General features: G+C 43.0%; 1 protein-coding gene across 2 annotated transcripts in view; it reads left to right on the forward strand.

Annotated features, from left to right (window-relative positions):
* Positions 1 to 13,321: 13,321 nt before the first annotated feature.
* CSMD1 (CUB and Sushi multiple domains 1) overlaps positions 13,322 to 25,478 on the forward strand; it is a 963,313-nt gene continuing 951,156 nt past the window's right edge. For both annotated transcript variants that reach the window (XM_083495378.1, XM_083495379.1), the window contains exon 1: positions 13,322 to 14,779. In XM_083495378.1, coding sequence (XP_083351504.1) covers positions 14,710 to 14,779 — 70 coding nt within the window. In that variant the 5' untranslated portion in view covers positions 13,322 to 14,709. The remainder of the gene's footprint in view (positions 14,780 to 25,478) is intronic.

The following is a 25,478-nucleotide window of genomic DNA, read 5'->3' on the forward strand; positions in this document are numbered from 1 at the left end:
GCAATTTCTTCAACAGAACTCTTCTGTACTTTGTCTATAGCCATCTATGAACAAAGATGTTTGCGAACTAAAACAGAATGATAGCTCACTAGGGTTAAATCATCAAAGAGACACGTATAGTTTCCCAAGAATTTCATCCAAATACTTTTTAATATCAACTGCAAGGACAATCTTATTGCATTTCTATGCCCAAAATTCATCTATCATCTATCTATCTATCTATCTATCTATCTATCTATCTATCTGTATAAAATCCCTGTCTGCTATTCATATTTCAACTGTATTTGCATATGGAAAGAAGGTTTGTTTAATCTTTTGCCAAACACTTAATCTTTGAAAAATCTCTGCTGAGTCTATTTGAATAATGAGAGCACCTGCCTACCATGGTAAAGCTGATGAGCTCCAAGCAAAATATCTACATGTTAAAAGATGTGTGCACGAACTCCACTACGCTAGTGGAAGTTGAGATACGCAGCTGGCATGAAAAAATATACCAGCAGAACTGCCCCGATATGCTGGCAGAATACTCTGCCAGTTCAGCTGTTTTGCCAGCCAAGATGTATCTTGTCAGAATTATATTGCACAAACAACCTTTGCCTCTACCCCTGCAGAGGGGGGAAAGCATCTCCCATACAGGTGATATGCTCAATCCTTTCTGTAGATAAGTCCCAATTTAGCCCCATAGCTGGTGGACAAGGGCAAAGCACCCCACCCATAATCTATGGCCTGTGAAAGTGTGGAGGAGAGAACTGTTTTTATTATGATTATTTTGCTATTAGGCTGTCTGTCAGTAGGCTTTTTACTATGTTTTTATCACTGATCTTTTGTAATGTGTTTCTAATGTTGTATGCTGCCATGAGATCTTTTGATAAAGGGCAGCATATCAATTGAATAAATAACAATAATAAAAATAACCAAGGGAAGGGGAAACACTTGCTGTAACTAACTGATGATTCTGTACTGTGGGAGGGATTGCACTAGCAGGACGCAGTGCAATAAGTGCTGCTACTGCAAAATGTGCTCCCTTCTTCTTACCCTGTGCCCCCCTCAAAAAAAGTAGCTCTAGAGGGTTGGGAGAACCCTCAGAAGAGTGCAGAGAACATGGAGGTGGGGAGAGATGGGAAATCATTCCATCTGGCAAGCAGAAATGTTTGCATGGGCAGAAAGACCATAATAGTATGAGGTTGAATTCTGCTCAGTGTCTCGTTCTCACCATCCCATGGACAAGCAAGCTCTGGGGAAACAGTGAGATGAAAACAAATTGCATGTAGCCCCTGATCTGTCTGTCTCTGTCTCTCTCTTCTCCAGCTCTCTCTCTCTCACACTCCTATATGTGGACAAGAGCAAGGGAAAGGGGGTCTGGACTGCTGCTGGCATCCCCTCCTCCTGCAAGGAGGCAGGTATCCACCTGGCAGGGTGGGGCAGAGGTGGAGTCTACACAGGTAGGAGCACTGCAGCCATGAACTCCTGAGGAGACCACATATGGACAGTGCTTAGGAGCTTCACCTGTGTTGCAGGTGGGAAGGGGAACAAGGGCTCTGGTCCCCCATGGCTGACACAGCTCGGATGGCCAACTTTGCCACCTCCACTACTTAAGGCAGTTGACACCCTCCCCAACTGGAGTTGCTGGGAAATTGCAGCAGTCTTTCTGGTGTGTCCCAGGGCCTGTAGGGTATGGACCAGCTGATGACCTAGGTCTTCCACATGGTTCTTAGCACTGAGCAGGGCTCTTGGCCCTGGAAGGGACGCTGAGGGTCATCTAGGTCAACCCCTTGCAATGCAGGAATCTCAACTAAAGTATTCATGACTGATGGCTGTCCAACTTCTGCTTGAAAACCTCCAAGGGAGGAGAGTCCACAATTTCCCAATGGAGTCTGTTTCACTGTTGAACAGCTCTTAATCTCAGTCTTCTCTTTTCCAGGCTAAACATACCCAGCTTGTGGTCTACGATTACAATGTCTCAATGCTCAAGGGAGACACAGTATTGTGTTTTATTCTACCTTGTCTTCTCATCCCCACCTCCCAAAATTGAACAGGTATTCAAGCTGGTAGAATTCTTCCAAAATTCATTGCAGTATACCCTCAAGGGTGCATTCTGGAGCCATAGGTACACAGAAAGCTGCCTTCTACTGAATCAGACCATTAGAAGAGTTTGGATATGATATCCTGCTTTATCACTACCCAAAGGAATCTCAAAGCAGCTAACATTCTCCTTTCCCTTCCTTCCCCACAACAAACACTCTGTGTGGTGAGTGAGGCTGAGAGACTTCAGAGAAGTGTGACTAGCCCAAGGTCACCCAGCAGCTGCATGTGGAGGAGCAGGGAATTGAACCCGGTTCACCAGATTACAAGTCCACCGCTCTTAACCACTACACCACACTGGCTCTCTGATCTCACTATTGTCTACACTGACTGAACCTGGGACCTTCTCCATGGAAAGCAGAGGCTGCATCACTGAGCGACACCCCTTCCCCCTCAGTCACTGAAGCAGATGCCAGCCCTAGCATATGCATATCAATACGGCAGTCTTATGTACACACACTTTGGAGTTAGGCTTATTGAAGTCAATGGGACATACATCTGAATAAACACAGAGGAGCAGAAGTGGGCTTCACAGCACTTAAAAATGGAGCGCAAAACCATTGCACCCTTTGCTGCTTTTCATCTGCCTTTGACCCAAGCCCTTTGTGCTACTGCAAGATCCTTTGAAAATACTTTCTTCTTTTAAATAATGAAAAAAACTGTAACTGCGTAAATGCTCTCTCATGTGATCCTTCTGATGTGCCAGTTAGAGTTACCATATAATGTTTCTTCTGGGGAATACGAGGGGTCTGAAAAGGAAATGTTTTGAGCAAGTAGCTAGGGTGAGGATATTGTAGCCGATATCTCAGCTCTCTATCTGTCAGACACAATTTTTGTTGGGGGAGTCAGATTGAAAGAGATGGGTCCAAGGGACTGCTCTTTAAGGAAATTAAATTATTATCCTGATAACGTTGCAAACTGTGACTAGAAAGGCTGCATGCTTCACGACACAGAAGTATTCTCCCGTACAAAGCTGAGAAAGATGAATGGTGTTGACTTCGAACCTAACTCCCACCTACTGAGTGTTGGGAAATAAACTACTGGAGCAAAGTCAGAACACCCAAAATGACAACGGAGATGTTTCTTTAGCTTATTTAATACTCCTACATAGCTGGGGGCATCTACTTCCACATTGATATTTTGCAGGAATAGGGTATGACAGTAGTAATATGTTTATCCTGTCAACATCCTGCTTGATCTTTCTGATCTTGATCTTTTGTGTGCCTCATTCTTCCTCCCATCGTTACTTAACTTGCCCTTGTAAAACTCGTGAGCGGCTCTTGACAAACTCTTCTCTGAGATACTTGGAAATCTAGATTTTCAAAGAGACAACAACAACAACAACAGCAAAAACTCACAAGCAATTCTTTCCTTTTCTCTCCACCCTCTGTTTGTCTTGCACCAACATTTTACTTCTTTAAGTAAAGTCTTGAAATTGCCACAGATGTTAAATTGCAAAGAAAGCAATGGAAATGTATGCAGACATAAAGCTTGCGAGACCAGATAAAATACCTGGTTGCATCCTTTCCCTTCAAGTAAAGTTCCAAAGGTGGGGGTGGAAATGCACATTGGCACTCAGGATAAAGTTCTTCCCAGCCCCATTGGTCAATTGACTAGCAAAGATATGGTCAAGCGGTGGTCTTCATGCACTTGGTGAGAGTCTACGTGAAGATCTCGGCTCTGCAGAGTTTGATTGATCTTCATAATGTGATAATGTTTGTAGTCCCTGAGAAGTCCAAAGCTAAGCATCCTCAGGGTTAAGAAATGTTTACACCCAGTGGCAGTGACATTATAGACAAAGTAGCATAGGAAATATTATGGGATTTCCCCAACGCCAGTCGCACCATAGCCAGCTGGTTGTAAAGTCCTGAAAGCAATCTGCTAATTCACAATAGAGGAAGGGTGGTATTCAACTAAATTTTAGAACCATGGAAATTAAAGCACATGACTAAGTCCATTAACTTCAGTGGGTCTACTCTGAGTAAAACTCAGTTGAATACCACAAGTTGAGAACACCAGTTGAATACCACAAGTGTCTCCTCCATCAGCCAACTATCTCAGTGCTGCTGATGTTCTGCAGGTTCATCTCCTGTGCCCCCAGCCTCCATCTTTTGGGTCCCTGGCTTTCCTCCTTTGTGGTATAAAACCCATAGTAGAAACGCCAGTTTGCCAACAACCTTGGATGGCAAAAATCCACCCCCCTTCTCTACAAGCCTAATGCTTTTAAGGACTATAGGCCTTCCCAGCACATCTGTAGTGGATATTGTGTAGTACTGTGTAGTACAGTTTCTTAAAAAAATTATTCACCTGCAAACAAGATTTCTCTTTCCTTTTCCTTTTCCAGGGAGCTTTAGAAAGGAAATAATGAATTCAAATGAGTCCTGGACAACAAGTTCCCCAGCATTATTCAGCATGCATTTAGATTTTTATTTATTTATTTTTTAAGTCTGTAACTCTACAAATTCAATATTAGGGCAGATTTAGTCCCTCTCTCCTTCCTACCAAACAACTTATCTGTGGAGTATGGGCATTTTAAAAGGGAGCCAAGAGTGTGGGCGGAAGAGAATCCTAACTGTTCCATGCATACTCTATTGAACCAGAAACACCACATCTATTTGATGGCTGTCTATAGAAAATGTGGCACCATATATATACACTTATGAAGAACTCAATTATCCTATCAATTATCACCATTCTCCTGCAGGGTACTGTTCTCTATAAGTCAGAGTAATATAGAACATTCCCTTTTACAGTGATACTGTTTCTTGTTTATTCTGTGGTCCAAATCACGGTGTTAGTTCTTGGCTTGAGAAACCCATAACAAACACCATAAGACTTAGCTATGCATGCAACACTCACCATGTCTACTAATTGCAAAGAAAAGCATATAAATCTAAACCAAGGCAAGCCATGCTTGTCCCAAGATTAGATTAGCAGCACAAACTTTTCAGTGTTGATGCAATATTAGTAAAGGCTCACGTGCAACAAAAAGCACATCGAGCCAAGAACAACAAGAATTCCACCGGTTCAAAGGGGTTCATTGTAAGTGACATAGACGAATGCCTTAGAGGGTTTTTATTTTTGCACAGGTTCCTTCTGCAAGAGGGTTGGGGGACCCTCCAGAGCAGCTGGGGGTTCCTCTCTGCACTGGCAGAGAAGAGGAAGCATTGCTGCTTATGTCCTTCAAAATGTGAGCAACTGGCTGCACACCAAAATAGAGCGCTGGTATGACCGTTGATCTTCCAAACATAGGATAAAACAGTGTCTATTATAAACCTGTATGTTTTAAATACGGTCCACAACTGCTCATCTAGGAACAACACCAACAAAAAGGGACTTTTGGTGATGATCTGATATTACTACCCGCTACTCCTGCTGTTTATGTAAATGTTGCCAACGTGATATTGGAAGGAAGCATGGGCCAAATGAAAGACAACTGGCGAGGGGAACATCAAGAAGGAGGGAAATGACATACTGCATAAGTCAAATTGACGTTTTGCTAGGGGCAGTGGCAGAGCTGACAAAGTAGTGAATAGCTATGGAGTAAAAACAGGTGGAGTAAGTGTACATAATGACTTGCATCCCTGGGGGGAAAAGAATGAAAACACCTTGTGATGTACAGTTAATAGCGCCATGTATTTGATCAAGGGATGCTCTAAATTCCATAAATTTTGTGGGTGTTATATAACACCCTTCACAGGAGGCAAAGGAATGTGATAAATGGAAAGTAACCAGCACACACCAAAGCACTGGATTATCAACTACCTGTGTGCAAACCTAAACTTACAATCATGGTGTGCAGGCTTTCTATACAATCAAAACTCTCCATATCAGAAATATAAATACCCCCATTTCCAGGATGGATTATGAAATAAGACAAATAAGATGTGTATTCCTGGTCCCAAACTGTGCCCACAATCAAATCCACAGTCCAGTCTTTGCATAGTAATTGTAACCTCAGTCGGAAAGTAGAGAGAGTGTCCAAGATACTCTTTCTGGTGGGCTGTGGTCAAAATTTGCTTGTGAAATTAGACATTTGAGCCCATGGAAAGAAAGACTGGAATTGGCTCTGAGCCAAAATATTTTAGGGGACTCCCAACATTCTGTTTAGTAGAGATTTCCATGAACTCTAGAATTTAGCAACCTACTGAGATCTTTTAAGCTAAGGATGGGCAAAAAACCCCTCAAACATTTAAAAGATATTCCTCTGTGAAAATGAGGGCTGCTTTTTTGCTGCTTTGGCAGCAGAGGAGAAGATGTCTCCAAACGTTTCAGAAGAGATTTGTTGCTTCCTTCAGTGGGTCACACCATGAAGTGTTGTTGCCAGGAAGATATGGAGAGAGTCTCACACTGATTCCTACTAGCTGTGTTTTCCTAGTAAACACAGAAGTCAGGAAACAGGAACTAACCATGGTGCTGATCCTTATCTGGATTTCATTTAAATGACTTGCATTGTTTCTCAGTCATTTCATTGTGCTTGTTTAACTAAGTACATTTAAAGCAGAGAGTGTAAAAGGAAGAATTCATTTTCGCTTATTTTTATTGCCTTGGCTATATATTTTTGTACTTTTACAAGTTAATGCATTTGCATTTAAATTCCAGTGATTTCTGCACTTGTTTCTTTCTTAGAAGTCGAATATTGCCTACATCCTGGTCATACTAGTTGACTAAATATTGTTGTTTCAGGAGGAGACTGGAGGTAATTTGAAAAACTTAATATTGTGACACAAGAAGACTTCATTTACCAAGGGTCAAAATACTCCTAGCTGGAATTTTCCCAGGTCATGAGTGGCTTGTACCATACCAAACAAAACAAACCAGAGGCAGAAAGTCTGTGTTTTTCTGGAGAGTGGGGGAATGGGGGACAATATATTTAGTTATATTTAGTGGGTTGGAATTGTTGCTATAGAAGATTTTCCATTTTCTCTCGTATAAAAATAATGCTTGAACTGCGTCGGTAAAAGTAGAACACTTACTACATTCAGAAAACCTGTTCGAATGACACACTTTTGAGATGACCACATCCGCCTTAAAAAAATAAAAATACCCATCAGGTTTATTTCCAGCTAGTTGTGTGTTATTGAGAGAATGTTGGCCACAACTTCTTCTTTACAAAGGGTTCAGGCATGGCAACTAGGTAAGAGTGCTTAGCACTAAGAGAGGATTCCATCATTTTTTGGAGGTCAATAAACAAAGGTGTTCACACATTGTCTAATTACAAAGCAGGAGTAGAGCGACCCAGAATTGCATATTAGTATTGGCTATCAGAAAACATTATTAAGTTATACCCTAAAATCAAGCAGGGAGACTTATTCACTAGATATACTAGCTGGCCTTCTGCAGTTTCACAGCTTCCAATCTTGTAAAAACATTGCCTTTCAGGGCCCGGTTGTTTTAATCTCTCCGAGCCAAATACCTCCTGCTACAGTCTTTTCTTCCAGCTTGTAAGAATTAATGGCTGCTATGATCTCCCACTGATCTTCCTTCTGTATTCCAGTCTTGACACATTTGTATGTATGTCTTTGTTAAGGATTCATTTTATCCCATTAATTATTACAGAAGTCAAAGCAAATCTTTGCAATATGAATGATAAAATTTGGGGAAGTACAATTTGAAAAGTCACAGTTTTCACAGTTTTGTAGATAAACTGCAGAAAAGCCATGTTTGGTGGCTATATTAAAATGTAACCATTCAAAACTAGTCTTGTGTGAAACTAGTAATATTAATTCTGGTTTAAACTTTTTTTCACAAACTGAAATAGAAGATTCAGTTGCCCATTTGGGTTGTAGCTTGTCTGAGTCCTGCTACCATTCCTTCAACATTACCAATTGTTCAGGTAAAGGTTCTGAGTTTGTAAACTGTTTCATGGCCTTCATAGTCTTAAAGAAGTATTATAAAACATTCCCATGAGTGGTTTGCTTGGGCTGGCATTTTATCATGAATTCTGTAGTCTAGGTGCTTCTAACACAGATCTTCTAATTTTCAACGGATCATCACAAAAGTTTTGTAGAAATCTACAGAGCTGCAAAAAATAATTCAACCTGCAAGTGAAAATATCAGGAAGTATCATCATCACATAATGCTTAGTGCATTGGTATGAAAACGCACTACAAGATAAGACCATGCCATGTGTAGGTGAGCAATAAATTCTGCAGCATCCATTTCAGTAAGTCTCCCAGTAGTGATGTATGGAAGTGAGAGCTGGACCATAAAGAAGGCTGATTGCCAAAGAATTGATGCTTTTGAATTGTGGTGCTGGAGGAGACTCTTGAGAGTCCCATGGACTGCAAGAAGATCAAGCCTATCCATTCTTAAGGAAATCAGCCTTGAGTGCTCACTGGAAGGACAGATCCTGAAGCTGAGGCTCTAATACTTTGGCCACCTCATGAGAAGAGAAGACTCCCTGGAAAAGACCCTGATGTTGGGAAAGATTGAGGGCACAAGGAGAAGGGGACGGCAGAGGACGAGATGGTTGGACAGTGTTCTCGAAGGTACGAACATGAGTTTGACCAAACTATGGGAGGGAGTGGAAGACAGGAGTGCCTGGCGTGCTCTGGTCCATGGGGTCACGAAGAGTCGGACACGACTAAATGACTAAACAAAACAACATACTGTTTCAGAATAATACAGTGGTACCTCTGTTTAAGAACTTAAATCGTTCTGGAGGTCCGTTCTTAACCTGAAACTGTTCTTAACCTGAAGCATCACTTTAGCTAATGGGGCCTCCCGCTGCCACTGCGCCGCCACCTCCGCACGATTTCTGTTCTCATCCTGAAGCAAAGTTCTTAACCCGAGATACTATTTCTGGGTTAGCGGAGTCTGTAACCTGAAGCGTCTGTAACCTGAAGCATCTGTAACCCGAGGTACCACTATACCGTACTTTAGGTCCTGCTTCTCACAGAGTTCAGCAAAAGACCTACCTGAAGAAATTTCAAGTTCAGATGTCAAGGCTTCACAAAGTATAAAACCTGTATTCTGATTATCCAAAAGGGAACAAAAGCAGGGGCATGCCCCTTTCTTAATGCATGTATTGGGAGGTAGTTTCTCGCATCAGTTTCTGCTTTCAGTCCAAAGCCTCTAGTTTAGGGATGGACAACTTGTTTCTCTCCATACGGTCTCTGACTCCCATCAACTTCAGTTATGAGAGCTGTAGTCCAGCAACATCTGGATGACCAAAGGTTTTTCACCTATACTCTTGTCCCTCTCTTAAGCGGTTCAGTGAAGGGGAGTAAACGCTGAACTTTAAATACTAAAAACCAACTGCCTATTCATTACACAAGTCATGTAGGAAAAGCTAGCTGAAATTCAATTTGAAAAGAAAAATAATTTCCGCAAGATGTAAAAAGCCCATGGCAACCTGTAAAGGGGGGTGGGAGGAATGGTAAATGATGCTAACTTCATTACAAAACAATAATTGCAATGTACAAGGCAATGTTTCTGCAGTCCTGTTTTTCATATTACCTGGAATTAGAAATATTTTCCCCATGGTTTTTTTTCAACAGAGAAAAGAGTTTATCTCTCAGCTCAAGTGTTTCAGTGGGATGGAGCCTTTTTCTTTAAGCACAATGATCTTTCCAGAAAACTGGAATAGATGCAGATGTTGAGATGAAGGATTCTGCCATTATCTATAAACCTATTGCCAGCATATGTGATGTGCTGCATTCTGTTGAAGAGAATTTCATTTCCCCCATCCCCAACTATAAGCTGGCATGAACTTTCCCTGTTATTTTGGTGCATGAGCATATCTGCCAGCTTTTAAACTGTACCATGTTCCCATTTCCCAATGTAAACTAACAAGTAAATTTTCTGTCCATATACATATATATATACATACCCATAACCTATGCTTCATAATCTGTTATTCTACACTGTAAGCTGTTTATATAAGATATAAAATATTCATCGCAAATACTGATTAAATCAAACATTACGAGCAAGTTAACTTTAAAATGCATCAGAATATAAATAAAAAAAGCAACCCAAAACCAGTTATTAAAATCTACATAAGAAAAATTAAAGTACATGTTTTGGTAGGCTTGCATAAACAAAAATAGTATTTAGTAGGTGCAGGGGAAAAAATACAGTGAAGGTGCCTACCTAACATCAATGGACAAGGAGGAGTTCTAGAGACTAGGTACTGCCACATCAAAGAATCAATTCTGTGCGGGTGCAAAATGAACATTATGTGACACTTGTAAAAATGCTAGTTCTGTCGACTGGAGCAGGCCTGCAGTGTGCTCGGAGCTGTATAAGGTACGGATATGAAACAAACAAAAAGGTCACAGCTGAGGGAAGCTTAGGGACTGACAGTTAGGAAGGATGATAAGGATGCTAGCATGAAAAGACAATGTACAAACAGATGAAATGGGATATGCTGGCTTTGTTTAAATCTAGTGTGTCTCGAAGAGGAAACCAATAGCAGTAAAGATGACAGTTTTAAGCATCAGGGAGCTTGGCTTTCATTATTTTAACTCTTCAAAGTTCCATTCTGAAAACACAGACCTTTTGAATTCAATGCATACAAAGATGGGAAGTATAATGGCAACACATCTGGTTTGCACTAGTCCAGTAATTGCTGGATGGTTTACTGAGGGATATCAGTTTGCTGTACATCCTGGATAGCTCAGATGCTTTGAGTGTACAGCTGATAACCCCAAGGTTGCAGGTTCGATCCCCGTTAAGGCACAGCTGTATATTCCTGCACTGCAGGGGGTTGGACTAGATGATCCTCAGGGTCCCTTCCAACTCTATGATTCTGTGAGTTCTATGAGCCACCAGCACTCATGAAGATGCCTATCCCATCTCTGCATAATTCGTTGTTCTTTCCTTTGTCCCTCCTGTTCCGGCTATGCTGCCATATCTCTCCACACCCAGATTGAAGCATTAAATCACTCTGGATGCAGAGAAGCAACAAAATCATCTGCTCTCATATTCGCCTGTCTGTTGTACATCTGCATGAGTCGCTGTTCGAGGTTTGCACCCTCCCAATCTGGAATGTAAGGGAACAGTGGCATCTGCAATAGCCGTAGAGACTATAGGCTCTTGTGCCTCCCTTGGCTTTTTTGGGAGGAAGGCCAGAATATAAAGTCAACAAATAAATAGATAGGCAAACGATGAGGGCGTGGCGGAGATCTTTCTTACACGCGCTAATAATCCCTTTTTGGTTGTTTTTTTTCAACTAAGACTGAAATGTGTCTTTAATATTTATGAATTCGCTACAGAGAAAAATGAAGCCGCTAGATGGCAGCAGTGTCACATGTTTCTCGCAGATTTCCAGTTCGCAAAGCCTCCGTCCCGCTTGCCCCGCCAGCGAGAAAAGCAGCAACATTAATATATAAATATAAGCCTATTAACAGAGCCAGCCTACTTTCTTCAGTGCCCACTCGTTGAACCAACATACAACGAGGCAACAGCTTTCCATATTTTACCAAGAAAGACAATTTATCATCAGTGAGTAATTACAACCTCGAAACTCCTCCTCGCCATTGGTTTTGCTTCTGTCCTGTGATCCTTTGTATTTTAATTACCAACACAGGTAGCTTCGGGCATTAATTAGAAAGTAAGGTTCTTTCTGCTGTGTTAAGTGGCTTTAGAATTTTCTACTTCTTCTGGCAAGAAACCAAGGAATCGCTTGGTTTACTCAGAAGCAAGCCCCACTGACTTCAATGGAGCTTACTCCCAGGGCACACAGGATTGCAGCTTCAGAAAGCTTTTAAGCAAACAAATCTGTTTTATTGGGAAAACTGAAAAGCTGACATTTCGTGGACTTAAAAAGGAACCACTCTGATGTAGTTTATGCCGCAGAACGAAGGCTAGGTTGTTGTTTTTTAAAAATAATAATACTTTTTTTTAAACATTTTTAGGCTCACGTTTAGAAGATACAGATAGGTAGCCGTGTTGGTTTAGAAGATGTCTTCTCAATACTGACATCAAAGAAATGGGTTTTAGAAGTAGTTTTAAATGGCAGAAATTGATGAGGCCGGACTTTGGGAATGGGAGAGTATTGGAACACAGAAAAAGAAACGAGATGCCAAGGCGACTTAGCTGTTTTGGTTTTTCCCCCATTTTTCATTTGCCCTGAGAGCTGGAAATGGAGCTAAGGTAGCAAACGCATCAGAGGCTCTTTTAAGTGACTCCACTCCGAAACTCCTTGGAAGTGGGGTGAGAGAACCACCGAGGCGCCCACTTCGAGCTTTCCATGGGGAAATGGCCGTATTGAAGATAAACTGAAGAACCCGACCTGTCCTGAAAGAACATCCTAAATGTCCCTTAAAATTATTTAGTTAGCGCTCAGAGAAGTCATTCAGGAGTGGGGCTTGCCCAGTCTTGCATTGCTCAAGTGATGCTGAAACAAGGATTGCTGGTTTGCACTTCCTGGGTCTGATGATCGGGCTGTGTGTGAAGCCTGCATTGCTGTCCAAAGTGATTCCCAAGCACGCCTTTTAGTGCGGGAAGTGTGAATGCTGCCAAGGAATAAGAGAACCGTTTTTAAGTGCCCTTGCTGAACAGGGGCCTAACGAGCCTTGTCCATCGGATTTGGGAAACGGCTGTCTTCTTCGTCCTACGACAGCCACAGGTGAAGCGACCCATGTTCAAATGCATAATTTGGGATCACTTCTTTCAAAATGGTCCGGGTAGAGCAGGCACCCATCTCCAAGCAAGTGGTTTTTAGCACAGAGCCAAAGCCAACTATTATTCCGGATTTCATAGAGCTGGAAGGGACCACGAGGGTCATCTAGTCCAACCCGCTGCGATGCAAGAATCTTTTGCCCAACGTGGAACTCGAACCCACAACCCTGAGATTAAGAGTCCCGACTGAGCTATCCCAGGGGATTTAGACACGCATACAAAAACACCCAGCATTGTGTGTGTGTGTGTGTGTGTGGGTGGTGGTGGTTGGGCTTCCTTGGAAGAAGCCCGTAACCAAAGAAGATATGTTAGACCTAAGTTCAAGGTTGCTCACTGGGCATAGCTGTCAACGTTTTCCATTTTTTTAAGGGGAATTCCCTTATTCCAAATAGGATTCCTCACAAGAAAAGGGGAAAGTTGACAGCTATGCCATTGGCTCCTAGGTGTCCCTTGCTCTTTTTAAGAGTCCCTTGCCACTCTTATTCAGCTTGGATCCAGAGCGACCCTTGCAAACGGCCCCTTGGGCGACCCCAGGAGGATATTTCTCCTCAAAGACACCAAGCGAAGCCTGGGTTTGGGCTGCTGCTGTCGCTTAACAGACCAGGGGGAACCATTCCCTGCCCTCCTGTAGCTGCGACTTCCCGCCTTTTCCGCTTCACCAACCGCCTCAAGGCGCCCAACGTGCGCCCTGCGAGGTAGGTCTGGCGGGAAGGCGAGAAGCCAGAGGAACGACGACGGGACGCCAGAGCGCGTTTCGCAGCGCGGCGCGGGATTCCCGAGCGCGTTCCTCGTCCCGCCCCTCAACCGGCGCGCGCGCTTTCTCTCTCTCCAGTTGCCCCCTCAACTGCCCCGTCGTCACCTGTGACTGGAAAAGAAGATTCCCAGCCACTGCCGCCACCTCCCTCAGCGGGGCGGAGGGGTTTTTTTTGAGGGGGGGGGAGAGAAGAGAAGAGAGAAAACGATTCCCCTCGCTTTCCCGCCTTTCCCACCCCCGTTTCGCGAGGGCTGCGAGAAGGCTGCTGCGGCTGCTTTGCCTTGGGCTTTGGCGGGTGCGCTCGCTCGCTCGCTCCTGCTGCCGCCGCTGCGCCGCTCCAGCCTCCTTCCCCTCTCTGTGGGAAGGGATGGTTGAGTCCAGCAGCAGCAGGAGCGGCGGCGGCGGCGGCAGCGGCAGCAGCAGCTCCTTCTTGCGCTGCTAGCAGCCTGTCAAGCTTGCCGCGCTCTCCCGGCTCGGCTGCGTCGCTCAGCTTCTCCTCCTCGCCGCGACAGGAGCAACCCGCTATTTCCATTTGGTTCTCTCCTCTCCCTCGCGCGCCTTTCTTTTTATTTGCCGCCGCTGCTGCCGCCCGCGTCTCCTCTGGCTTCCCTCCTCACTCGATGCCCGGCCGCATCTCCTCCTCTCCCACCGCCGTCGCCACCTCTCCACGGTCTTCCTCGTCGACGTCTCCGCTGTCTTGGGGCAGCTGGTGGTTTTCGCCTCAGACTCGGGAGAGCCGCTGGCGGAGGAGGCTCTCGCCGCTCCTCTCCCTCAGCCTGGTCTCCCCGCGCGCTCTCCGCCCCGCAGTGGCTCGCCGGCACTTGATGCTATGAGAAGGCGGCGAGCCGAGGCAACCAGCAGTCCTGCAGGAGGCGTCGAATGCTGCGCCGCCGCCGCTGCTGCCACTCGCGGCACCTGGAGCTCCCCTCGCTGCTGCTGCTGCCGCCGCCGCCGCCGACACCACCACCACCGACACCACCACCTCCTTCTTCTCCTTCTCCTCCGCCTGGCTTCGCCCTCTGGTGATTCTTTCGCCCCGCGGGCACTTCTGGCGAGGGAGGGAGCCCGCGCTCGCAGCTGAGAGGCGCCGCGGCGAGGTGCTCCGACCGACCGGTCAAGCAGCCAACCAACCAACCGGCGTTGCAACCCCCCCTCCACCCCCACCCCGGGTCTCAGCCTGCCTCCTCCGAGCTCCCGCTCGCGCCTTTCCCTCTCTCTCTATGTGTGTGGAATAAACTGCAGACATGACTGCGTGGAGGCAATTCGAGGCTCGGCTGCTGGTGCTCTGCGCGGGGCTCGTCGCCGCAGCTCAGGGTAAGCCTTGCTGGTTTCTCCTTCTTTCCGTTACTTGAGGGGGGCTTCCTTCTTTTGTGTTTGTGTGTGTGGGGGGGGATTCTTCTACAGCCGACCCGACTGGAAGGAGGGGGGAAGGGGGTGTCGTGCCTGTGCCAGCTCCCGGTTTTACCTCAGGCGTGTATCCCCCCCCCATATATATATATATATATATACTGGTCAACAGCTCCACGTTCCCCTTGCCGTCGTCGCGCACACTCGGACCGTGGCATGCCTGGCACCTGCTCCCTCCCGGCTCCGCCGCTGGTGGTTCATGAAGGGAGGTTATGTGGGGGTTGTTGTTTTTTTGCTGGTGGTTTGTGGGGGGTTCGCTATGGGGGAGGAACTGCGCCGCCAGCGAAGGAAGGGAGCCTCCCGGGCTGGACGGGGGGGACCTTGCCCTCTCTCCTCGTCCGCACATGGGTGGTGATGTGGTGGTGGTGGCTGGTACTTAACCGAGGGATGCTAAAGATAGCTTGCCTGGGCTGCCAAGTTCCTTCCCGCCTCCGCCTCCGCCTCCTCCTCCTCTGCCGCCTCCCCACCCTCAGACCCTCTCCTCTTCCTCCCCGAGATGGAAAGAAGCTCCGCTGCCAGCAAAGGCGAGCTAGGCACCTCGCCCGCCGTTCTGCTGCCCTGCTTTCCCAGAAGGAGGGGGCCGTGTGGTGTTCTCAGCCCTCGCCCACCCCACCCCTGGGATGGCTGAGACCTGTACTTTGTTCCTTGCAAGTTGCAGGGAGGCAGAAGAGGGAAGCAGGCTTTGAGGGGACCCAAGGATGTTCCTGATGGTCGGCATAGAAAAAGGTGGTGGGTGCGGGCGCTTATCTTGCCTGTAGTCCCTCTCTTCTCCCCCCACATCCAGGAATCTCCTTTCACCATTTGCTTGCTTGGTATTCTCTTTCTCCTTGAAACCGAGGTGGGGCAGGATACCAGAGGGTTACACAACTTCTGCCTTGGCCCTAGCCCCACAACTTGCCTAGTTGCCCCCGAGACAACAAGGTCGGCTTTATTCACTTTGCCTCTCATTAGCCCGGGCCTTTTTCATGTTGGCAAGGTGTGTGTGTTGTGGCTGCCTCTGGTGACAACACCTGCTTACTTCAAAACCTGTTTCTGTCTTGCTTCTGAAGCTCCTTCCTCCTCCTCCCTCTTCAGGTGTCCTTACAAAGAGTAGAAGGGGGATATAGATAATTTCTTTTGCTATTTTTTTTAAATAAAATGAAAAAAATCCATTCTAGCATAACATATTAAAAACAGCTGTTTATCCCAAATCAACCTCTTCTTTTTTGCTGTCCCGATTTTATAGCAAATTATTGAAAACTCAGAGAGAACAAAAACTTCAAAGTGACTAAAAGTGCTTGTGTCCTGCCTCTCCTGTCTACTTCCTGTGTGAGTGTGTGTTCTGAATTATGACATGGTGCCACATTGTAAAGTAGTGGGGTCACTTTGCATAAGTGAGCATCCCGTTGAGATCCCCTCCCTCTCTTTTTCTTCCTTCTTCTTTCCCTGAATTACTTTTAATCACTAGGCAGAGGTTAGGGGAAGGGTAAGAGGCAGGTGGCAACATCTCATCTCTGTTTCAATATACTGGGTTGTGCTAAGGCTTGCATAGTTTGGAGCAAGAAGAGCAAGTTGTGTTAATGAATGCACTAAAGCCCCATCGCCACCCTGCCTTCAACCCCATCCCTGGAGCTGCCGCAGGTGACAAAGTGATGCCTGGCTCTTTGCTGCCTCTGATCTCATTTTACTCACTTTGAATAAAGAACAGAGGAACAGAAACATCTGACATATTTAGAAATCGTGCTGAAAGGCCAGCTCCTATAAAGACAAGGCTCGCCCTTGGAGCTATTCACATCCCATAGTAGGATTTTGCCCCTTTTCAGTCTACTGCGGCAACAGAGGTCTTTCTGTTTCATTCCATTTCCAAAAGTTGCTATATTTTCATCACACTCTGTCCTCCTCTACCACCCTTGACTGTGTGTCTTCTTAGCTGGGAGACAGCGTTTTTCTTTCCCCTGTGCAGCCCCAATTAGCCAAGGTTTTGCCTTGCCCTGCTACTGCTGCTTAATAATCCTGACACGTGTGTTACATTTCAGCCCTTTGCCTCTGGATTGGGGTTTTTTTGAGAAGTTGGATTTGAAAGGAGGACACAAATCCAGATCCTCTGGCAAATTCAGATTCTTTTAGCAGCTGCTAACAGCTGCCTGTGGCCAGTAGCACTGGAGGAATGGGGGGGGGGGGCATTTGCCAGGAATGGACATACAATTGCAATCAAACGGGTTCATCCTGTGGCATCAAGGCAAATAATATGTTCTTGAGGCTGAGGAGAGGAGAGGGTGGGATAAGTTACAATCAATAGCACTATTGTCTCAGCTACAGCTGAGGACTTAGAGTTCTGACTCACTTATTAAACACACTGTTGCTGGTTCTTGACATTTGCCATTTTAGCATTTTCCTTAAAAAAGAAAAGAAAAGCTGACATTGTGTATGAAACGCTGAGTCTGGTTCATGCTTAGAAAGCACTGCTCAGATGTATTCAGCTGATCCATAAAGTGAGCTTTGGGCAGTACCTTTGGTGATTCAAGAGTTAAGATTAATTTAACTGTGCGTTATTTTAATATGGGGAGGGGGGAATGGGCTGCAATCTTACGTAGCACTGGATCCAGACAACAAGCAGAAGAAGAAAAGAAGAAGAAACAGCAGTGATGTTTGACTCCTTCCCACTGCTACCTTTTACATTCCAAAGCTTTAAAGCACTCGCATCTATATTTAGCATAATGTAAACCTACATTTGGAACGAGGTGTACTGCTTAAAGAGAGAGTGACTGAAAAATAACTATCACCTAGTAACAGATCAGCTTTGGTTTTCTAAGCACATAACATCTTAATTAGCAGTGCCCAGCAACTCTTTATTTTAACTGCCCCATGGAGAGGAATTAATTTGCTTTTTTATTGACAGAGATTCTATGATGAAGAATCCAAAGTGCTACATTTCCATGGAGAAGTGTGTGTGTGTGTGTTAGTTATATGTAATGTTCTCGTTGTCTTTCATGACAAGACAAATATATTGATCACTAACATTCCTTCCACACATACACTAGATGTGTAGGTCAAATCCCATAACCTATTGAACAGTTGCACATAAGTTCCTTCCCAAATATAATGCTTTAAAAAGGGTTAATGGGTGTACTGCAGACTTGTGGTTCCTTTTCATTTTTCTTTAGCTAAAAATCTATAGAAATCTGTGTTTAGCCTATTGGCTTTCTTCCGGTAACTTTCTCGAAGCCGAAACCAGAATCCAAATGCATATTTACTTGTAAGTAGGTCTTATTGAGCCAGGATAATTTACTTTAAATATGGTTAGGATAGGGCTATAAGCTCTACATATTCGGTTAAAATCGTTCAGGAACGCATCCCTGCTTTCTATGCCAGCAATCCCCATCCATGTGATTTAAAGCATGCATATACCCTCCTTTTTGACAAGAGGGAAAAAAAATAGGGAGGCCTATATGTTTCCACCGCTGTACTAAAAAGAAAAAGGAAAGAAAAAGTAGAAATCCTCCTCTCTAACCTCACCTCTGTCACAGCAATAAGGTACGCACTACTTGCTAATTATAAGGAACAGAGGGGAATTAAGGTTACATGAGTGCAGCTTTGCTTCCAGTAATTAATAGGGTTCTTGATAGGTACAAGAAGCTGCAAAGAAGCATATAACTTGGAAGCAAGGAGTAAAAGTTGCTTCTTGTGATTTTTAAATGGGATAAAAAGGTGTGAATTTTTGGTTGTTGATTTGTACTATGTTTCCATTGTTACTGGATTTTTGGAAAGCAAGCGTTTCTTGAGAAGGGGGCTACTCTGTGTTGATTTAGGGAATAATATTTTGTTTCTTATGGAAGGAAGGAAGGGGGGGGACCACACCTATTTTACATACTATAACTTGCCTTTCTCCATCATGGTACTGGGACTGGGAGAAAGCACCCATAGTTAATGCAATGTGGTCCAGTGCTTGGGAAAATATCCAGATTTCTTCTCCTTGATCACATGCACCTTGAAGATTTTTTATTTAATTCAATAGCTTGGCTCAGATCCTCATCAGGTCATATGTTTTTTATGTTGGGCTGATAAATGAGACAATAATTATTGCATGTAAATAGATAGTCCAGATAACTCCTCTGACTGAGTAGAAAGGTGTGTCCATTGGGGCTTTGGATTTCTCTCCACCAAACTGCAGGTCATTGTGACATGCCAAGCTGCTTATGAAAGAATGCCCTCTTCCTCACTCATCATAGTCATCATTTACCATCACCACACCTCCAAGTAATCCAGCCAATGTCTTGTGCATGGTCTACACTAACATAGAAGGTGTTGTTTCTTGATGGCTATTTGCTCAGTATTAAATTTAGGAGGTTTGACTTAAGAAGCTGTCCCGCAAACCTAAGGTTATGGCTGGGGTTGCGGTGTTTATATAACACTCCAGCCAAACCAAAATAGTATGGCCACTTAATGAAGATTGTGAACTAATAATATTCACAGGGGTGGGTGGGAAGGTAGGTTTCTTTGATTTAAAAAATAAATAAATGTCCTAGTTTCCTTTTCCTTTTTACAGTTCCCAAGATCTGTATTGTGTTGTATTATTTTATGTACTGTGGCTTGCCATTGTTTTATTGATTATAGTTTAGAAATTATTTATTGTAACTGTTGAGTGGATTTCTGTTTAACTTTTATATGTTATTATTATTATTATTATTATTATTATTAAATACTATTCTAATGATTGTTGAATGTTACTTTTTTGATGTAGGTTGCCTATTTTAAAGTTATGTTTTATTATAAAATTTTTGTATTGCATTAGATTGTTATAAGATGTACATTTTTTGTTTCTTCAGCTTGTAAGCCGCCTTGAGTATTGTAAGATAGAAAGACAGTATACAAATTAAAATAAATAAATGATGATGATAAGATAGTTTTCTTCAGATGAAGAGGGAAATGTAATACCATATGTAGCATTCTGTGGCTTCATTTCATCACTACTTCCAGGACATCTGACCAACTGTTCTGCAAAATGGTTAAGTTCCTTTCTCAACAAATTAATAATAATAATAATAATAATAATAATAATAATAATAATAATAATAATAATTTATTTATACCCCGCCCATCTGGCTAAGTTTCCCCAGCCACTCTGGGCGGCTCCCAATCAAGTATTAGTTGTTGCATGCATTTAAAGAGACTCGCTTCAAGTCTGTTAAATATATCGCTACTTACGGAAAGACCTTGTATAATATTGTAGGCACAGAAGGATTAGTTCTGAAAGTCATTTGTTCAGGCTGGTAGTCAAGGACCTTAATCCTACTGATAAACGTAACTATAATGCTGCTCATGCAGTGGTTTGTCTGAATGTTAGCAATAGAGATAAAGGTACAACCACCAGGGGTGTTGCGTAGTGCATAACTCTTCTTCTCCCCATCCAGCATTCACAGTGAGTCATTGCCTTGTTATTCTCACATGGGCGAGCCCTATGGACCAGGTGCGTAAATCTGCATCTCACACCCTCGGCTGAACATTCTCCTGCTCCCAGCCCTGCACTGTGTGATCATAAGAGAAAGAGATTGTGCCACCTCTTACCTAGCACAGAAATCGCTTTGTAGCCACATTCTCCTAATTCACAACTCATTATCCAGATACCAGCTATTCAGATGTCTCCCTTGTTAAAGTTTGGCCTGTGTATGGAAACATCTTATAGGAAATAAATGTAGCAAGCCTGTCCTGCTCTACTACCTATCAGAAGCCGTTCCAATACGAGTGCCACTTAAAAAGAGCTCAGTTTTGTGCTGTGGGCATATCTACACAATAGTCTTAATGGGTTTAGCAGTCATTTCATTTGCTACATACACACAAACAGACATAAAAAAGAGGAAGGGGAAATGGAGGAAGGAATAAACAAGGGAAGAATGTACAGTTGATAGTTAAAATAGTATAAAACCAATATAAACAACTAGTGTAAAACCAATATAAATTACTAGTGTAGATATATAATGTTGATTACATCATGGTGGTCAAGGTGCCCTTTGGAGGTCATAGTTGGGAGGACATTTAGTCCAATCCTGTGTTCAGTTCAGAATCTGCAGTGGAGGATGCAGATACAGTACCCCTTCCTGACGGTTGTCTGGACTCTTTTCCAGTAATTCCAGCAACACTCACCACATCCTGAGGCAGTCCATTCCACTCCTAACTTTCTCTTAACGTTTAGCTGAAATCTGCTTCCTTGCAGTTTTTGCCATTTTTCTAGTCCTGCCTTCTGGAAAAACATAGACAAGAAGTCAGCTCCTTATTGTGTGTGACAGCCCCTCGTGTGTGTGTGTGTGTGTGTGTGTGTAACATTGTCATTGCCCCTCTCCTTTTAATATTCTTTTCTCCAAGCTAAACACCCAACTCTCTCAACTGTTCTTCATAGCACTTGGTTTCCAGACTTCCTCACCATTCTGATTGTCCTCCTTTGAACATGCTTCAGTTGGTCAAGGTCCTTCTTAAAGTGCCCAGAACTGACCAGCACAGAGTAGAATGAAATGATTACTTATCACAATGTGGACACCATGCACCTATTTATACATCCAAAGACTGCAAGGTTCTTTAGTAGCCACATTGCACAACTGTTTCATGTTTGGCTTATGATGAATCAATACACCTTTGGCATGTAAGGTGTGGGTGGGTGAGGGGTCTCCTCTCCCTTCTATATTTGATTCTTAGCTCCTAAATGCAGGTACAGATTCATATCTGTTGAATCTCATCTTGTGGGTTTCAACATGTCAAGACCATCATGAATCTTTCTGCTACTGCAAGGTATGTACTCTAGGACGTGCATCACTTTCCCCCTCATCTCCCCAGCAGCTCAATGTGTACCCCCCCAAAAAAAAAATTAGCTCTGGTGGGCTGGGGCTGGATAGGAAAGAAATGAGATTTCTGCTAGTAGGAATGAATTCTTCTGGAATTCACTTTCTTGTGCAGACAATACATCTGACTCAGAGCTAGTCAATTTGGTACCCTCTAGATGTGACTGAACTCCAATTTCCACCTGTTCCAGCCAGCTTGACCGATGGTCAGGGGGTAATGGGAGCTGCAGAGGGGACATCTGGTAGAAACCTCTAAATCTAACTGAACCTGAGAAGTGCATAAAAGGATATATAGTAAAAATGTTTCAGATCTGATAAGTGACTTGTCTTCCATACTGTTATTTGAAAAGGTAATTTTAAATCATCACTGCAGTTGTGTTATCTTCCATCTCCCACAGAATATACAAAACAAGCTGATTTTACACATTATTCCTGATGCCAAGTTTCAATGAAAAGCAGGGACGTGAATATCCTTCTTCAGCTAAGAGTTAGACTCAAGAAACACATACATGTGTTCCAGCTTATTTTCAAAGAGCAAGTATTTATGTGCCCTTTGCTTGCCGCTATCACTTTGTCAAAATAATGACTGGAACTACAACAACTTAAGGTTCCCCGCCATGCTTAATGCCTACTCATATATATGGGTGGAAAAAGCTTTATGTGTTGTATTTCCATTGCTTCTAGAGTAGTGGTTCCCATACTGTGAGGCTGTTTTCTTAAGTGGGATTCAAATAAGCACAGAGACTATGAAGGAAGAGAGGGAAGCTTCATTTTCTCTCACTGTTTGGTTCTGGAGTTGCCAAAATTGAGATCTACTCTTTAATATATTGGTTCAATACAAAGTAGCTATTCATGCAGTTCAGAGTAGCAGCAGTCTAGGTGGGGAGTGGGGGAGAGAGAAAGAAAATAAGAAGCAAACAATTTTTTATATATATATACAGGTCTTTTTATTTCCTTTTATACGATTTTTTAAAAAAATAAAATAAAACAAATCTGTCTTTTCTATGGCACAATTCCATTTAAATGCTCATGAATACAGTAGTGGGGTAGAGCTCCAATCTGAAATACATTTTTATTTTGTACCTGCAGAGGACTCATAACCCAGTTTCAATCAGACTGTACAAATAAGCACTGATCTCTCTTTTTAAAAGAAAAACATCTTGCTATTTTAATTTTGTTACCTATTTTAATTATAATTTATATGTCTCATTGGTTTATATTTCAGTATAGTTTTTAGCTGTTTTGTAAGTCGCCTCAGTCTTTGGAGGTGATGAGTTATAAATGCATAAATAAAGTGACCTATTTTTTTCTCTTGATTAGCAAGTTCTATAAAATATTTGTTGCAGCGTTTCCAAGAGCAATACCTATTTAGACCAATTACATGAACTATCTCTGATGTGATGATTGTGATGTACTATGGTAACACTTGTGAATTGTCTGCTGGTGCAAATCAAAACAAACAAAAACGGACGTAAGTTCTTATCAGAATGTGCAGTATTCCTCTTATTTTCAATGAGCACATTTCACAGCATTAACACAGATCCACAGTTGTGGCCCTTTGTTAAGGGCAAGACAGCCGAATCACATTCTTCCATTATGACAATTGGGAATTGTAGGTTCTACAGCATGCTTCCTCAGCCTCAGCCCTCCAGCTGTTTTTGGCCTATGACTCCCATGATCCCTAGCTAGCAGGACCAGTGGTCAGGGATGACGGGAACTGTAGCCTCAAAACATCTGGAGGGCTGAGGTTGAGGAAGCCTGTTCTACAGCTTATGGTTTAAAAATAGTTCTGTTGACATTTGAAATCTGGCAATATAGGAGAGGTATGTTTTAGGATGCCCAATGCGAAATTTGGAGTAGAAATGATAATAGATGGCTTGTTTTGAATGACAAATCTATGAATAACTTTAGGAAGTTAACAGGTGATGTGCATTTTCCTTCCATAGCCTTTTGGGGTGGTTTTGGGGAAAATAGGTATCTGTGCTACATAGGTTGAGAAAGTGTTGCATTAGGTCAAGGGGCACACCTAGTATGTGCCACACTCATGATTTGTGTAATGCGTTTGTAGTTTTGTGCAATTTATCTTTCAAGTATGCCAATAGGTGAAAAGTTATGTCAGGGAGAAGAAGTCATAGGAGATGAGTAGAAAACAGTTTGAGGGAAATGAGTGGAGTGGAAAATATATCTGATGGGCAGTTCGGGGATTTCAGAGAAAAGTGAGGGTTTGAGATTCAAGGGACTTTTACGTACATTTCCTGAATTTCCTCCCCACCCCCATAGGAATTGGAATGTCAGAGCTTGTGTGAGCATGGAAAACCCTTAGCACAACATGTTAAACCCAAAAAGTTATTTGTTGAATCTTACAACAGTAACTCATCACTTGTTAACTGGGGAGCATATTTATTTTATTTTTTGAATTTATATACCGCCTTATACCCAGGGGTCTCAGGGCGTTTCACAAAAAATGCATTTTGAGATCATTTGAAACTGGATGGCATATATATATATATATATTTCAAGAGGAGAACTAGGTTTAATTTGTCTCATATTTATGTTTATAATGATAAGTACAAGTCTCTTGACTAATGAGAATGTTGCTAATGATTTGTTTTCAAGGACACAGCTGCATAAAAATCACAAATTCTTGCAACGGCAGGAATACTCTAATTGGAGGTATAATCATTAAATGTGATTTCCTACAGTCCTTTGGTTACCATACAATTTCTGCCATCTGTCTTTGTTTAAAGCTAGGTAGCTACTTTGTGCACCTTTACCTTCATAGGCAAATATTTGCTAAATTAGGAAGCAATAAAATATGCAGCATGATCCCCACACCAGTGAAAATACATAATGTACCAATCCCAACAAGATTGGGATTCAGTGCCACAAAATAATTATGTCTCATTATATTAAGCTAGTATGTTATGGATAATATTATAAGATTATATGTAACATGAGAAGTTTAGGAGAGTGATCATGGTTTATAACTTCATTTTAGCTTGGTTGTGAAATAAAAAGACCCTACTCCTGCACTAATTAATTTGAATAGCTATACAGTGGCCACCAAACTGAGGTTCCCCCAGATCCAAAAGGCAGGGGAAGGCAGGGAGGAAGTGTTTCATTATTGTGATGCTACCACAGAGATGCCTTATATGTGACAAACCTACCAATTCAGAAAAGAATGAGTCCCCCCTCAACAGCAATATCGGTAGCCTTCCCTGGAAATTAATAGAAAAGCATAAAGCTGAATACCGTAGTACCTCGGGTTACAGACGCTTCAGGTTACAGACTCCGCTAACCCAGAAATAGTACCTTGGGTTAAGAACTTTGCTTCAGGATGAGAACAGAAATCACACAGCAGCAGCGTGGTGGCAGCGGGACACACCATTAGCTAAAGTGGTACCTCAGGTTAAGAACAGTTTCAGGTTAAGAATGGACCTCCAGAACGAATTAAGTTCTTAACCCAAGGTACCACTGTATAACATTGGGAAATTCTAGTGTACATGAACTATCACCAACAAATCATGGCTTGAGTTGAATCTGGAAGCAACTTTAAATGTTACTTTCATTTCATAGAAAATACCTGTGAAGTCACCATCTACTCAGTTACAACTTAACAGCTGTTTTGAAGTGAAAATATGCTAATACAACCATTGTGATTTTTCTTTTAACATATGGATATTGTGGTAATGTTCCGAAGAGCCATGGGAGATGGTGAAGGGGGTCATTTCAACCTAATTTGTAATCATAACAACATTAATATTGCAATCATATACAAGTCTTGTCCAAATTGAATA

Source organism: Podarcis liolepis, assembly GCF_965112155.1.
Source record: "Podarcis liolepis genome assembly, chromosome: 3".
In the NCBI taxonomy this organism is placed as follows: domain Eukaryota; kingdom Metazoa; phylum Chordata; class Lepidosauria; order Squamata; family Lacertidae; genus Podarcis; species Podarcis liolepis.